General features: G+C 39.6%; 1 protein-coding gene across 1 annotated transcript in view; it reads left to right on the forward strand.

Moving 5' to 3' along the window:
- Nucleotides 1–7737, forward strand: part of cpped1 (calcineurin-like phosphoesterase domain containing 1) — a 39939-nt gene extending 32202 nt beyond the window's left edge. The window contains exon 4 of the mRNA XM_064322807.1: nucleotides 6330–7737. Within this exon, the coding sequence (XP_064178877.1) occupies nucleotides 6330–6553 (224 nt within the window). The 3' untranslated portion in view covers nucleotides 6554–7737. The remainder of the gene's footprint in view (nucleotides 1–6329) is intronic.
- The last annotated feature ends 10026 nt before the right edge of the window (nucleotides 7738–17763 follow it).

A 17763-nucleotide genomic window follows, 5' to 3' on the forward strand; every position in this document is an offset into this window, starting at 1 on the left:
CAGGTGACGTGGTATGCTTTTCTCTTTCTCTTTACCTGTCTATCTGTCTTTTTAAAAGCACTTCAGTCCAAAAAAAAATCTTATACTTATGCTACAAAATGACATGTCTATAATTTGTAAAGTGTATGGGTAATTTACTGTCATAATAATGGATCTGTCAGTAGCTGATGGAAAAAACAGTGCCTTGAACAATGGCTTTGCCAAACAGTGTGCAGAAGACCTTAATGAAGCCGGTTCAGTCAATAAAACATGCAGGGAAGTTTGTGCAAATCCTTTGCGGGTCAGGTACTGCAATATTTTTACTTTTTGCTCAGATGCCTGGATCTGGCAGGCACACGTTCTCACAGAGCTCTCCTGTGTAGTATCAAGCTACAGCAGCTAAAACTAACTGGTAACTGAACCCTGGTACATCTAGGCCTTCCCCCTTCATTGCTATCAGTAACTACGTAGCCATTGATGGGCCTCAGTATGAAGAAATCTCATTAAGCAAACTACTTCAGACAATACATGGCACACATGGTTTTGTGGAGAAAACATGAGAAGAGTCCCTTGATTACAAAGGGAGTCAGCTCAGTTGGATGGCTAGCTACCCTGAAAATGCAATGAATTTCACATTTGAAGTGAAATACTCTCCATGCATGCTAAATATATAATCTACAACTTGGAAACTTGAGGTAATTGGCTTGTGATAAACACCAGGCTTTTGAAAGGCCATTTTCCTCAGGGGACAAACAAGGTTTAATTTGACTGTCATAATATTTAATATTTTTTAAAATTATGTCCTGTAAATTGTGAATTATCCTCAGGGAATGATATTTTTCAGTTGTTTTTTTAATGTAATTATGCCATTGAAGTCTTTTGGGTTTTAGCTCCTCTGTCTCTTATTGCTACAGGAGTGATATGATGGAAATAATTTCTTGACACCAGAGAAAGGTGGGCAAAAGGCACTCCAGGGGAGAATAACTAGGAACTGAAAGAAGAACAAATAGAGGCTTGTAAATTAAACTCTACTATTAGTTCACTACATATTTATACCGACTGTTAGTGGCTCAATGGAAGAAAATGATATTTACATGACAAAGACATATTTTTTGTTTATTTGGCTTTGTACTCCAAAATATTTGAATTGTAATCAGACAATTCACATGTGGTTAAAGTGTTCATTCTCAGCTTTTGTTTAGGAGTATTTTATACACTTTCATTTCACCATGCAGAAATGGCAACACTTTTCATACCCCCCCTCTCCCCACCCTCCCAATTTCAGGGCACTCTGATATTTGGGACATATTAATGTTATGTCAATAAACTTAGTCATGTTTTAGTACTTTGTCACATATTTTTTACTTGCACTGACTGCTTGAGGTCTGTGACCCATAGACCCATATATATAACCAGATGCTGAGTATCTTGTCTGAGTACAGCTCCTGCATGTTTTAGGGGTAGTTGCCTTAAATTTTCTCTTCAGCATATGAAATGTTTAATTGGCCAGTCAATAATTTTCCAATTTTTGCCTTTGAAAAACTCCTTTGTTGCTTTAGCAGCATGTTTGGGATCATTGTCTTGTTGCATGATAAAGCACTGTCCAATAAATGTGGAGGCATTTTATTGAACTTGAGCAGATTAGATGCTCTTGTACACTTCAGAATTCATTCTGGTGATGCAATCAGCAGTTACATCATCAATGAAGACATTTGTTTCTGTATAACACCAGACTGAGAAATAGCAGACATGTAGTAGAACCACAGAGATATAAACCTCAGAGTTGAGGATAGCCCAGTCAACCGAACAGGGTATGACCCTGCAGAAATAGCAGAAGTAATTACGCCTTCTCAAGATCCTTGTTAGACTACAAAGTAATTATCTTTATTATTACCACTGGTAAAAAAAAATGAGCATTGCATGGAAATGGATTTCTATTCCTTTCCATTAATTAAAAACACTGGAAATACACATCTCACCCATAATGAAAAGAGGCATAATGAAATGAAAGTGATCATTTATTGCATGCCGTCAAACAATGCATTGTCATGCATTTCTTACACACAGACAGATGTGTTTAAGAAACAGTGCTAGAATCAGATTCAGTTCTGCTGGGTTATCACATCCTCATACCGCTGCTCACCATTCAGTGTTCCCTCACTGGCTCTGTGTCTTTGTGGTAACCTCCACCCTGGCATGCTTATAACTTGCAGTATGCCCCATGTGTCCTACCAGCACTGTTCTTGGCAAATAGCTTTTAGTTTCTCTCAACATAAACTACATGCTTTATAGCATTAAATTTGTAATTTTGTAATAATTAAGTTTGTAATTTTTTGTGTAATGCATGACGAATACTGTTTTTTTAACAGTTGTCAACGATAAACAGATTATTATTATGTTATTATGCTGTGTTGCTGCATCGTTCAGAAAGCTGACAAAGAAAAGAATAATGCCCCAATGAAATCCCAATTACAACTTGTTTGATTATTAGCCTAGTTATTAAATTATAGCATGATTTATAGCTAATAATGAGAGCCTGTAAAAAATATGACTAAAGTAATGAAAGTAACCACTCCATTAAATGATTAAAGTGAAAATTTGTGTAATTTGACTTCACCTCCAAAGTTATGAACATGTCAGAGTTCCTCACTACTCCCATTCCCAAAGGGGTTGTATCGCTGATGTTTGATAAATTCAAAAATGATCTCCTCCCCTTGAATTTTCTTGTTTCAAAGGCAGTCATTTTCTTAGGTTGCGATTTTTCTCCCCAACAAATGGGTTAAATAACACATGTAGGGCTGTTGCTGGCACAGACCGCACAGTATGAGCAGGCTGTCCCTCACCTAATTTCACCATACAAGTCTCCAGAGCGATAAATGTATATGTTATATCTATTGCGCCCCAGCATTGCATGTCTCCTGTGAGATCATTGTCTCACCTGCCATACAGAATATCAGGCATGGCTGCCTGATGAATTATTTCAAGGATAGAAATGAACCCCCGTGGGTGCATTGTTTTAAATAAGCCACATGTTCTCTCCTGTTTGTTTTTGCACATACACAGATATATATATATATATATATATATTTATATATATGTGTGTGTGTGTGTGTGTGTAGCTGTATATACACTATCACTATATATATATATGAAGCAGGCTTTGAAAACAAATTGCATTTGAGAGTGACAGCTCTGTTTAAGAGAGGCTGAAGACAGAAGCATTCAAGACAACTGATGAGGGTTTTAAAAAAAAATAAGCATTCCAGATTTGGCAGACAAATCAATGCTTTTTTATATATGGACAAGAGCTTAATTTGCTGTGGTGAGATGTTCCCAGAGCTCATTATTTGCTACACTGTTTTTTGGGCTGTTCCCTTGTAGTTCCTCCTAGTGTGTGTTTCCGCTTTCTCTGAGGATGTCCCTAGATTCCTGTATGTGTAGTAAGTGGCCCATAATGGCCGACAGTTTAATATGTTTGTTAGAAAAACCCAAAAACATGATGTAAAGTGGTCAGCAGTTTTTGTTTGCCCTGGGTGAGTGCATATGCTTGAAAATAAATACTTAAAATATTTACAGGGGTTTGGGAAAAGCACAGCTGGCACAGAGGCTTCAAAAATGAGAATATCAATAAGCTGTCGGAGGAAGTCGGTCCTTTACCATTTCAAATTTTGCCAAAGTGACTTACAAAAGTGCAGTTCCTGTAACGTGGCAATAGTTGTGGTTTTCCATACCATTGTGAAAAAAAATCTGACTAAAACAAGGCCTTTTAGAAACTGAAAGATCTGTGTCATTTTCTTTTCTTTTTTATTGGTTTTTTAAGTATGTCTAAACAAGTCCTTTGCCTTTTTTAATGCCTGATTAAGTAAATTAGAAGAGTAATCTTCAGAGGACATGTCAGTTGTGAGCCGATTAAAGCAGAAAAACGTGCTTCATCAGCAGGGTCCAAAATTAACTTTTTGGTGGTAGGTAGATGGGGAAAAAATTATGGGCCAGACGTGTTTTTTACTGGCCAGAATAATAAATATAAACTAATGCAAAGTGGATCAACGCATTTGCCCTCGTTAAAGTATACTGCTTGGAAGAAACCCAAAGACCTTCAACAAATTGTGAAAAGACATTGGAGTATTCTGTCCACAGACCCATGTTTGAATGCTATCTTTAAAGATCCTCCACTCTTCTCTTTTAAGAGGTAAAAATGTAAGATACATATTGGTGAATTCTGATCATTACACACCTCCTCCACCATTAACTCCTGGTGTTTTCCTTATGGTCACTGTGCACAGTGCAACACAGTTTATTAAGTCATGAGTTTCACACATCCCCAGCCTGGACAAAGGTATGAGATTGAACAGAGACTAATAAGCAAGGGTTAATTTACAACAAGGTGGTCCACTATTGAGAAATTGAGAAACACAAATGGTCTTGCTCGGTTTACCATTTGTGATACGAAGAATGCAAGCCTCCATTGTCGTGAACAGTTACATTTAGTTGTATGAACTTGCCATTAAACCTCCCATAATGTACTATTTACATAATTGTTTATTTCAGTGCAGTGGGAAAAGATGCTTGATTTGAATACCTGCATGTTTCACCAGGCCTGAATCTCACATCACTCAGTAACGTATGATACAGTCTGCAGTGTCCTACCATTTCCTTTATATCTGAAGATGGAGCATACTTGTATTAAAGCTAGTGCAGAACTAGACCTAAATCAAGTACAAGAGCTATTCATTTTGAAGTGCAGCCCATTAAATGAATAAATAAAGCAAATAAATAAATTTTCCTCTTTTCCCAGTTTTTCAACTTAGACTGTGGCCACAACAGGAGGCACCTACATTTTTAATAGTGTGTTCTATCTTTAGTAAGTCTAAACTGACCTACATTTTAGGCGCAGAGGACAATACATTGCTTTTTATGGATTTGCCACTTCCAAGCTTCTTATAGAAGAACAATGAACGGGTCTAATTGGTGCATTTTTCTTTTCTTTTTTTCCTCCTAACATTTCTGACAGCCATGGATCAGTCATTGTACACATTTATGAATTCACCATCAATGTACAGTATATACAAGTTTGAGCCATCCCTGCTGCGTGTTGGTAGTTTCCAACTATAAAAACTGTGTTTTATAGATAACAGCATTTTGTCAACATGTCTAAGACTGATTGCTGTTATATGTGGGTTGAATGTTTTCAGCATTTTTCAGGAGGAGGTGAGTGTGCTGAATTACCTTCATGCAAAAAAACAATTGTAACTGCAGTTTTATTTATTTGTTCATTTATTTATTTATTTATTTATTTAGTGCACTTAATCAATCTCCTGGCCTGATTGTTATTGACTTGCATTACCAACTGGTGCATACAATAGGACCACCATTCCACCTTCCATTTTCTGCAGCAGAAACTGCAACAACAGTGGAACAATTCAAAATTCTCCAACTGCTCCAGGGGACAGATGGAAGTCATCTTGATAATGATGTGTTTTGTAATGGAAAATAAATTGCAAAGAAGTTCCATCCATGAAAAACTTACCATATCATTTTTGCCCCATCTATAAATAAAGGCAGACATTTCTTCCACTTCTCAGAATTTTTTAAAGGAAAACACAACATTTTTTAAAGAACATATTAAATTATAAGGATGCATTACAATTTACAATGTAGCTGTATACTGGAAACACAGATTAAGTTCTGATCATGTTCTAGTTTTTTTTTTTATGTTGCACTATAAATACAACCCAATAAATCCTGTCATTTTATGCTTTGATGTGCAGTTGATGCAAAAATGTCAGGGTGCTAACATTTCTGATGGGAAGATGCAAATTAGCTGAATATTTGATACTCTTACCAAACACTATATAATAATCCTGTTCAGTAAAGAGAAGTTGTTTTGTCACAGACTTAGGCTTTGTTTACTTTCTCTGACTTTAAAGTGAACTTATCTTAGATTTGAAGTCATTGGATTTGATTATACAGTGTTACTAATCTAAATATCTTATCTTATCGATATGAAAATGGCCCTTATAAATGTTATGCTCATTTTCTTCTTTAATATTTTTATTGAAGTCTGATCACTTTCACACTGACCTTTCAAAACATTAAATACCATAGCTTACTGCATGTAATTAATTCATGTAAGAAACTCATTTTGTTCACCTAACCATGCTCCTCTGTTTTAAAGACATTTCTATCCGGTCACCGGTGCCTTGAACTCACACTGTTATGTCACAATGTAATTACGGTCGTTCACCCTATCTTACCTTGGAGGTAAAATTTTGATTTGTGGATACTAAAGTTGCTATAACAGTTTTAGTGCTGCAGTCACCTCATATTTACCTCCGGTCTCTCTTATCTAGGAGTGAAGGCAGTTTTCTCTGGACACTACCACCGGAATGCGGGGGGGATGCACGACGGCTTGGACATGGTAGTGAGCTCGGCGATCGGCTGCCAGTTGGGAACTGATCCCCACGGCATGAGAGTGGTGGTGGTGACCGAAAACCAAGTGGTCCATCGCTACTACAGTCTGGATAAGCTGAGTGAGAGTGGGATGGATGAGGATATGAAGAAACTGCTGTGTTGAGTGTGCAGACCCTCACAGTGCTTTCAGCCAATGGCATTCCGTTTGAGCTCCCACTGTGAGGATTCTTCTGCTGAACAGGACCGCCTGTCTTCTGAAATCCAGATAGAATAAGTAAAAATAAACAAACTCCCCTAATCACCTTCAGGACCATGCATTTACATCATTAATGTGTTCCACCTCACTGCCCAGATACATTTGTGTGCTGTAGAATTGTCTCAGGAGAAGCCTTGCAGAATCAAAATGCTGGCCAACCTACTATATTATAACAAAAATATGCACTTTAATGTTTTTTAGTACAGTAACTGATTGCAACAAACAAAAACATAAACAGCTTCTTAGTACATTAAAGGCTTTTCTCATCAGCTGAAAAAAGAATACCGCAAATGCTCTCAGGTTTCTTGTTTAATTATTCGTTTTGTATGATTAAAAGATATGAACATTTGACCGATGGTAAATTTCTCTGAAATTCCAAGAACATCTTTGTTCATGATTGGCCGCACAAAAAATGTCAAATTGCTGTGTAATATGTGACTGTTCCATTCCTCTCTCACTGTGCTGTAATCATTCAGCCACACCTGTTCCTGCCTGGGGTATACTACTGAGGTAGTGTTTTGGATCAGGGTGATGGCTGAATGGTTGTTGTGTGTACATACAAGTATGCACTTACTCATAGATTGAGATAGGTGCTGTATTGTTATGTAGGCCCCTTTACCACAATCCTTCCAAACAGGAGAGCAAGGAGAATGCATTTGCCATGGACAAATATGAAACACAGCCTAGACGGACAGCACTCCGAATACCGAAGGCAAGCTTTTCAAAGAATTCTCCAGCCTCTTTTCACACCATGGCAGATTACTGCTTCATCGAGATTGCAGGATTATAGTAACTAGCCAGAGCACTTCTATATTCTCACTAGTATATTTTTAGTCTGTTGTCTGAGTAGTGTGCTGTGTCACATTTCCACTGTTAAGAATGATTATTATATTTTTAAAGCTCTGATGTTTTTACTGTAAACTTCATGCAGTTCAGTTAATGCTGGCCCACATAATACGCAGTGCACATTATTGCTCAAATATTTTAAATTGTATTTTTTTTTTCTTCAAACAAATGGTCATTAAGGAAATCCAATTAGTGGACCATAACAGCGATTTCATTGAACTTTGCTAATAAAATTACTACTGTAATTCAAAGCTGCTGCATGAATTTGTACCATACAGGGAGTGAAACATGATGTTCAGCATAAATTGCAAATGAGTGCTCCCAGCTAAACACGTCAAAAGTGTGTCAGTTTCCCTTCTATACTCTCAAAGGAATTTGTGAACAAATTGCTTAGCAAAGGGGAAGAAGGTGGGAGAGAGCTACACAGGGAATATGCTAGTGGAGAAGCACAAAGCAGCAGCAAATGCTGCATATTACAGCAGGTCTCAAGTAACCAAATATGCCATTATTCATTACCGGCATAACAGAAAGTGTCAGGGTGACATTGCTGCTTCGAAAGGTTACAGAAACCAGGAGCATATTGATTTTGTGCACCTCAAACTTGGCCATCTGGAAGCTGACTGAAACATGGGTGTGTAATTGGTTGCTGCATGCGTAATTATGAGTGTCCAATATTTAGGTGGGATTGTGGAGGCTGTCCGGGGGTGACAGCAGTCAGACGCCCCCTCCCTCCGACTGGCACATCCTAACAAACTCATCTCTTCCCTCCCCCGTACTATCAAATCTCATCCCCAGTTGCTCCACTGCCTCACGCACTCCATCTCCTCTTTCTCTTTTCTATTATGGGCGACATTGAGCAGGCCGCTCTATTTAGAAAGTATTGACTGTCTATCATTTGATGGTTTTCCTGAGCTATGGGTCTGATTACATTATAAGTGTGCCCAATTATGAGGGCCTGGGGCGGGGAGGCAGGAATGGAGGGGTATGTCGTGAGTCAGGGAAACGGATGGCGTTTATGGGTCTACAGTGTAAAGGCTCAGCCATTTGTAGGGATTTGTTTATTCTTTAGGCTTGTTGAGAGATGATTTCATTTTTATTCCTCCCCTTTCTCTTTTGTTGCAGAGGTGATGTTAGGATTTCACTGATTTCTCTCAAGTTGCATTGCTTAATCCAGAACTGGCAAGGGGTCTGTGATTCTCAAAGTTAATATTCTTTTGTTTTAGCCTTCGTGTTGCCTCAGCACATTCAGACGGTGCTCATTGCTGTATTGAGGAGCTCGGGTGTTTACAGGATAGTCAAGGTTAACTCCTGGCTTCTTCCTGGATCAGTGTGGGGGGGGGGGGGGATTTCCCCGGGGGTGCCAGATGAAAGTAAGCAGCACCTTATCGATCACATCTGACCTGTTTCTGTCTCCTTCGCCATCTGCAACTCCACAAGTGACCTGCCATTAGATGCCTTTAATGGAACAATACTGCCCAGCAGCAAATGCCTCTTTCTCGTGCTGTGCTCGGTAGGGAAGTAAGATATCTGGGAATGGTACATCCAGAGTAACTGAGTCTGGCTCTCACCTGTGTCAGTGATGTGAGGAATCAGTTGAGAGCCGGTTCAAAAGCGGGGATGTCATCAGTGACAGGCTTAAATCTTCTGAGATACTGTGGGCTTTGCTCCCCTCCTCCACACTTTCTCATCTAATCTCCAGGGTGCTTGCTCTCAAACAAGCACTTTTATATAAGAACAAAAATACACGGCTGGTATCAACAAGGCATTTGTGCCCTCTTCCAGTGGAACAGGAGAAAAACTGGTTTTCGAGATTGTGCTTAACTTTCTTTTTCTGTTCACTGGAGAAAATTGAAAATGTGTTTTCTTTGCCCACGACTCTTTACTACAACGCTGAGCTTCAGCCAAACCTGATCCCTTTTGTTGCGATTTTGTCCAGAGCGTACACTGTTCTCCTCCTGACCCAGTCTCCTACCTCCTACTTCTTACATATCAGCTGAAGGTATTGTTGGTCAATTAAACTGTCCCCTCAATCAATCGTTCTTTTACAGTTAAACATTTTGGTACAAGCCTGCCAGTATTTGACTGGTCTATGTCTACGCTGATAATTCGCACAGCACCTGATTGACAAATGTTGTTTAACAGCCAGCTGGAGGGTGAGAACTGTACTGCAACTGCCAGAAGACTGCAAAGGGACACCAGAATCATGGGGGAAATGACATGAGCTAGAGCATGCTGGAGGCTATGCTGTAGCCAGTCTGCCTGGCCAGATGCTTTGAAACCACAGAAGTAAAGCACTTAAAGCACAGAGAGAGGAAAAGGGCTTGTCCTAACCACTGCTTCCTTAGAGATGATGCTAGGAAACTTAATGAGAGCTGATTCAGTGTTTATTTGAGGGCTCTACTAACACTGTATTCAGACCTATATATACATAAGGTACCTTCTTTCAGTCACTCAAATCGCTTATCTGAAAGAGTGAATGGTGACCTCCTCTACAGCTACTCTGCCCAGCCTCAGAGCTGCATTTAGTCACATTATGTAGGTTAGGAGATTGTCTGCTGTTACTTGAGGACACAACACAAGAGAAAACTGAAGGCTTCATCCCCCTATTGATTTACTAACTATTAAATGACCGATCACAGAAATACGTACAAATATAAGTACTTTTTGTGAAATCCTGCCCAATGTAACAATGTTACACATAAATACTAAATAATTAATTATTATTATTGATTGATATCAATGTTTGTGTTGGGTAGTAGTACAGTAATGTATGTTTTTGTGATTTGGTTTGATTAGGTTTAAATTATAAACCTAATAATGATTAGGATTAGGTTTTCATTATTAGGTTTATTATATTACAGTATTTTCATTACATTACAATTTTGCATTATCTTAATTATGAATGTTGTTATTTAGTGCATGCTGAGTGTGTAAATAAGAATGTTTGCTGGCAATCAATCATCTGGGCCAATACCCAGACTTCTTTATGGCAATAATACATTACATTTAGGCATTTAACAGATGCTCTTTTTTAAAAGTATAATCCATTTATACAGCTGCATGTTTACAAAGGAATTCAGGGTACACACTTAGCTCAAGGGTAAAATGGCTGTGTCCTGCCTGAGCATCAAAAAGGCCCAATTCCCTAAGCATTATGGGACACTACCACTCGGTATGCTGTACTCTCAATGGCTTGTGAGGAAAATCTCAGATCACGAGTTCTCTTAAGTGTAAGAAACAGTGTCAGAGTGATTCATATAGCCCTGTTTAACACTTAGCAGTTTAGAAGGCTTCTTAAAACAACTAAACACTGAGAATTTTCAACATCACAGAACATGGCTCTTTTACAGAAATTTAATTTGTTTTAATGGAGGACAGAGGCTCTGCTGTGCCATTCACATTTACACAGATAACCTAAGCTATTTTCATATTTAAAATTTCAAAAAAATAAAGAATCTACAGACATACTATAATTATATGCATTTTGTCAGATGAGCCGTTGTCTTTTTTTGTTGTCCAAATTGTACAGTGTATTGTATCAACTCTATTGTAGTCTCACTTCACTGACTGCTAGTACAGTATACTGGGCTAAAAGAGAAAATATGCATACATGCAAATATACAAATAGCTCTGGTGAACACAACCCCTAAAAACTATTATTCTCTGATTCCAGATGTATTCCTAACTTTTAAGAAAAAGACCAATGGGCAATATATTCTTAATCATAAAGAATATATTGTTGTTACACAGTCTTTTACATTTATGTTCCAACTTACTCATTTTAAAGAAAACAGTGCACACAAATGTACATTAAATGCATTATATGTACATTGGACAATAGCTGATGACTCACTTTCCTTGTTTTGGAGATAATTATAAAAAAAATATATAATTCATAATTATCTGTACCGTTTCATGATTTCTTGCTCAAGAAGTTGAAATAATGTGATTCGTATTGCAAAGATTCTCTGAGTGCATCTTTGAGGACAATATCTCCACCCCTTATTTGCACTATGCTCCCTTAAATGCGTATGCACTAAAGAGAGAAGTGCACCTTGCGAAGACTGCGTAGATAACACACATACTGCGCTTCCAGCCTTGTGCATAAGGCGCATGTTTCTGGGGCTGAAGGTGTCGTATCTGCATCTGAATATAGTTGCAAAAGGCTTAGTAAATCTGGCCTGCAATGTTTAAAACATGCACATTAAATGGGTCTGACTGCAGACTACTCATATTTGGAGATAGGATGCAGTTTGTGGAGCAAAGCTGAGTTTGAACAATGGGGGGTTAGTCAGTGGCCAGGGAGGGCTGTATATGTCACCTTTGTGGCTCCTTTGAGGCCCCGTATGAATTATGTCCACTGTGCTCATGCATTTCAGAGAACCTTTGAAGTCAGATGAGTGGCTGCTTCAACGACAGAGGGCTGGCTCTTTCTTGTTTTGTTGTTTTCTGAAAGACCTATTTCTCTTTTTTCCCCAAAACACAATCTGTTGAATGACTCAACTTCATGAAAGAGAAGTCTAAATTAGGATAGGAGTACTGGGACCAAAGGCTGTGCTATCAAGAATTGGGTGATAGCCTCAGGAACTTGGTCATGAACAACAGCACTTTTTAGATTTGCCATGCTTTGCTGGTGATACTTGACCTTTGGCAAGCTGATGTTAAAAGCATAGCTATGTTATTTTTTGCCTTTGGTTTATAGCTGTAATTAACATAATTTCTTGAGATAATAGTTTAGGGTATTATCGTTCAAGCAGGGGGCTTTAGTTTTTAATGACGGATAATTAACTGAGCAGGAAAGACTATATTTGATATGAGCAGACAGTGGAGAGCATTAGTTTATGTTAAGTAAATATGTCGTCTGTCACGATATATCTGTGAGAACAACTGAGTCAGGTCTTTGCTTGGTAAATGAAGATGAAGTAGCTCATCAAGCCCCTGTTAATTTGACTTGGAAAAAGCTCATAGACCTGCAAGAAATGCAGGAGATGCTCTGTATGACGTTTTAACATGCTCACTCTGCTATAGTCAGACCACGTGTCCCTTGTTTTCCAAGGGGACCAGGTGTTGAGATAGTGAATTAAAACTCAGCATACGCCATCACTTTCTGGCATGATCACACCACCCCTTTGCCATCTGCCCCTAGAGAGAGCACCATCTGGGCACCAGCAACCTCGCGCCTGCCCAGCCACTCAGCCTGACTGGCCTGTCGCCCACACCCACCAACACGAGCTGCCAGGGAGTTCAAGGTTCCCCCGTCATTCTTGCATCCCTACACATCTCAGTGCTAACATCTTATAAACTAATACCATTCACAATAAGCTTTCTGGGGAACCATAAGACATTAGACACATACTGCAGGATCAATGGTATCCAGAGGCTGTAATGGATTCATTTATATGTTGTATTCAAGGTAAATCACATGCACTATGAAAACCCCCAAAACTGAAAAAATGATGGGCAATTACTTGATTTAGCATGGAATTCTCCTTGGTTATAAAATGTATACCCAGACTACAGGGATAAAATAAAAAATAAAATAAATGGATGTTAGTGTATTGCTGTTCTTTCTGGGGCTAACTTGCCTAGGCAGCTATACTCTTGGTAACTAGTTACAGTAAACCGTAACCTAAACAAGCAAGCAAGCAATTATGCTTGTATGTACCTGTCTATGTATCTGTAAGTGTGAACATAATGTATGCACATATGAAAGGTAGTCATGTGCAGTATTTATTAGATGATCAGTGGATTTGTGCTCAAGGTTGGATGATATCTGAGATGGATATGCATGTATTCTGTCCATATACAGTCTGTCTAGTTCCCTGCAACATTGAATGTGCATTACTCTAAATAAGTACACCAGATTACTCTAAATGAGAGTACAATGCATTATATTTCGAAGTAACATGATCATAGAAGACATAATTTGATATGTGTCCGTACATGTATGTGTATGTTCAAGCGCGTGTGCTTTGAGAGATTAAAGCGATGAATAAGCATGATCTGTTTAATGAACGTCTACACGATGACCTCATAGAAGAGTGACACTCCTCTTACTCCCTCCCACTCCTTTCTTCCAACGCGAAGGCCGAGCCTGTGTGGTACCAGCAGGCCCATTACAGCCGGCAGGGGATGCTTTGTGGGTGATGATGAAGTGACTCAGGCTGGGAGGAATGATCTGTCCTGGCGGATGTGTGGCTTTTCCATATTAAAGGCCCAGCAGGGCGGCTACCTTTTACAGCGTCCATCACATAGGGCAGTTTGAGATATATGGAGCCCCCTGCTGTGGCTGTCGCAGCTGACTTAATAAACAAGTCCCTTTTTGGCAGGTATAAATCTGGTGATATTGAAATTATCCACGTGAGGCCTAAATTCTTCTGCAATAACATGTTTTTAACAACAATTCTGTGTGCCGTGTAGGTCAAAACATTGCTGAGTTGTAAATAAACCATTGGGAGCAATTTAACATTATTTTTTCTCCGTTCAGACTTTGTTTTCTGCTCTACTCTCGTGTTTAGTGAACAAATTAACAGATGGCCCCCTGACATTCACCTGTTTGTCTTCCTTCACACTGCACACTCCAGCACATTACAAGCCTCACTGGGGAAGGATAACGCACGTCTTTCATTTTTACTGCACTTTCCCCTAACCACTTGCCTGGCAGGAGGAATTCTTCCTAATAATTCTATCTGCATTCTTTCTAAGAAATAAACCTTTCGCTCTCTTTCTCTTTCTCTCTCTCTCTGAGAGAATATCACAGCTCCCTGGACTGTTGTACCCCAGCTTCCTACATGTCACACTGTCAGGAACATGCTGGATTTGCATTTTTTACAGTCTATTTAAGTTTTCCCTTTCTGAAAATCAAACCAGCTTTTTTCTATTTTAATTTTTATTTTAGATTCTAATCTAAAATATCCCAGTGAATGTTTGTGTAGTTTTTTTTATTTTCTTTTTTACAAAGCTTGTATTTAATAACTCATGAAATGTTAAATATTATTTCACAAATTCTTATTAATTTCTCGTGATATTTTGGTGATGTCTTACTTCACATCCACCCAGAGGATTATAGGAATAAGTGATATAACATAATCAAGCTTTCCAATAATATTGCTAGTTTAAATAAAAAATACTTTGAAACTTTGAGCTCAGAAACTAGCACAGGTCTTTGTCATTTTAAATTTAAGCTCCAACGCCTCACATTCCCTGAAAGTTCTCTGAAGCCAGGTTTCAGCAGCGATTTACTGACTGCCTGTTTTCTTGTCAATAGGCTTTTCCTGGAAAAACGACAGCTGAAGGTGCTTATTTTAAGCCGTCAATCATGCCTTGCCTCAACTTTGCTGGGTTTCTTTGTTGGCAGCTCATCTGCATGCCATTATGGTTGTGGTACATGGTAATGGAGCCATTTTCTGAGAGCAGTGTAACTGTGGGCTACATAAGGAGAGAGGGAGAGAACTCTCAGCAAAGGAAGCGGTGTGGACGTGCGGTGCATGACTGAGAGCCCTAACAGGCAGCTGTGGCAAAATGCCTGAGTGTGGAAATCTGTCACACCTGAGCCTGGCACTGCACACTTCACCACATCCATCCCAATTTAGTTTGATTCAATGACACTTTATTGTCCCAGACGGCCAATTCATTATGCAGCCTAGTTTATATTTCACTACATAAAAATAGCAGTACATAGACAGGCCATCTAAAACCACACAAAACACAAATTGGGTGTGCAGTTACCCAGAAAAAAGCAGTACTCCATTCCATCATTAACTGATGCTCAACTTTTCACACAACGAGATCACTTTCAGACCCTTGACCTGGGGTCAGTGGAGACTGAGCAAAGAGAGAGCAAGTGGGAAGTTTGGGATATAGCTCAGGGATTGATGTCATTAGCGTGATTAAATGATGAAAGATGATATGCACAATATATAATGAAACATTTACACCAGCCAAATTAATTTTAATTGTTTCTCTTTTAGGCTGTCTGTGCAGTATTATCATTTCCCAACATATAATGGAAGTGACACTTATAGTGGTCCACTACCAGGCAGTAAAGCCAGGCATTCCGGGTGAGCATCAGCTGTTCAGAGAATGTTATATCGTTTTTGAGTGGTCCTGTCACTCTTACTGATATTAACTGTTAGCCCTGTGGGTACCTGCCACACTGTCAGGAGATGTAAATGCAGCATTAACTCAAAAAACTGTCTGACTTACACTACCCTACCTATCCTGGGCAGGACAACACCAGTCGAAACACTGCATTAAAAGTCATAACTCCCGACTCCAGTCGGCTAATGATGACAAGGTGACAACGACGGCCCAGATATGAACCTGCAACGCCTTGGCTAATAGACCCCAAATTCCATCCTTTGTGAGGACCTTTACCCACTCAGGAGCGCTAATGCACTCGGCTAGTCTTATGAATATGAGTATTTACACCCTTAGCTAAACCAGTTTTGGGACTCTGGCTTCCTGGGCCGAATCTCCCGTTCCAGCCCTTACCCTGTTCATCAGTATCTTTCTCCGCTGCAACTTGCCAGGACCGGCCTAGTGAGGCCAGGGCCACCTCCGCCGCTCCCTCTGCCACCCTCGCCTTTCTCCTTTCAATAAAAGAAAAGCGCCTCTCACAAAAGGCCTTTGTTTCTGATGAGTGCCTTTCATAGCGGCGCCGACGCCGGGCCCTTGTGGATACGCGGCTCCCTGGGGCTCAGACCGTGCCCAGCCTCTGCACTGCTCCAGGCTCATTGATCCAGTCCTGCTTACAGGAAATCAAAAGAGCCTGCTTTCCCCCGCTATGGGACTGATGAGCGCAGCCAGCACATACCCTCCCCTGCTCCCACCTGGAGCCCTGCACCTACAGCCACAGACAACGGCGTCCCTTTCTACCTGGAGGGTTGGGTGGGATTGGGGGGGGTTGCGGAGTTGGAGGGGAGCGTTATAATCAAATTTTTTTGTTATATTTCCTGGTTTGAAATACCACAAATAACCATAATTTATAGCAGAATTACATCTGTAATTATAGATAATTCCTCTTTCTAATATTGTCCTTATTGCATTTTTGTGAATATTTAAGAAGGACCTATGAGCAAATTAGCAATGCATTATAATGACAGCAATGAATATACAGTAGGAGAGATCTAGGGGTGTTGAAATGAGTAATGAGTGAGGGCTGCACCATACTGAAATTATTCCCCATTGTAGTTGCACAGGGTAGCACCTTAGCTCCCTGAGCACTTTTGTTGAAATGGGAAAAATAAAACACCTGAATGTGAAATAATTTATCTGTTCCATAAATAGTTTGTTTGGTTAAAATAATATCTTACAATGGTCCATATTTTCATTTTGAAATTCCAGATAGGTTCCCTCTTTAATGAAAGTTTCCTTCACACATTTAAAACCACATATTCAATGCATTCAGCAAGGATTTGAAACCAATATCCTTTATCTAATTTCCCAGACAGTTGAATAAAAATCACAAATGACACTAGCCAATGGATCTAACGTGTGTCTTTCGTTCTTAATTGATTATTTTACATTTAATGTTAACACTAGGATTTAAGGAAATCGCAGCCGATTTACAGCCATTCAATGAAGCATGCTATATGCGTAATTGATGATATGCTGTAATGTAGTGATAAGATAACAAAGTCTTGTACCTTAGAGAAGAAAATCGATCTTGTTCACGTTTTAGCTCAACGGCAGACACCGAAAGGCAAATAAAATGCCTCAGACCCCTTTTGTTGCGGTGAGCTTTTGTGTTTGCGTATCAGTAGCAGGACCGCGAGTGCACAGATGTGCAGAGGCAGGAGAGAGAATGGGGAGGCGCTGGGTCAGGCGAGGTGGGGGCGGAGTAGCCATTGTTCACTGCCGCTCCGCTCTCCATCATCCAGCAGGCCGGGCTCTCAGGGGCCCGCCTGAAATGCTACCCTCCTTAACGGTGTCAACGCCCAACTGTGAAAGCAGCACGCGGGGAGACGCTGCGATCACATGGTTCAGGTTCCCTGTGATGAAATAAGTGAAAAAAGGAGGGGGAAAAAGATCTGTGTTTGTTTTTTCCCCAATGTTAAACTGTGAATACTGGCAGAGCTGGGCCAGTCGTATAGTCTGCATTAATCTCATATGAGCTCCACACATGCTCTGTCCTTCAGAAGAATGGCTTTCATTAATCAAATGTATTAATACAGTGCTCGTGACAAGATAATTGTCATAGAGCGTACCACAGAAAACAAGAAATATTTTTTATATAAAATTAATAAGGTTTGATAGATTAAGAAAAGATG

This window comes from Anguilla rostrata, chromosome 2 (genome assembly GCF_018555375.3).
Source record: "Anguilla rostrata isolate EN2019 chromosome 2, ASM1855537v3, whole genome shotgun sequence".
NCBI classification, from domain to species: domain Eukaryota; kingdom Metazoa; phylum Chordata; class Actinopteri; order Anguilliformes; family Anguillidae; genus Anguilla; species Anguilla rostrata.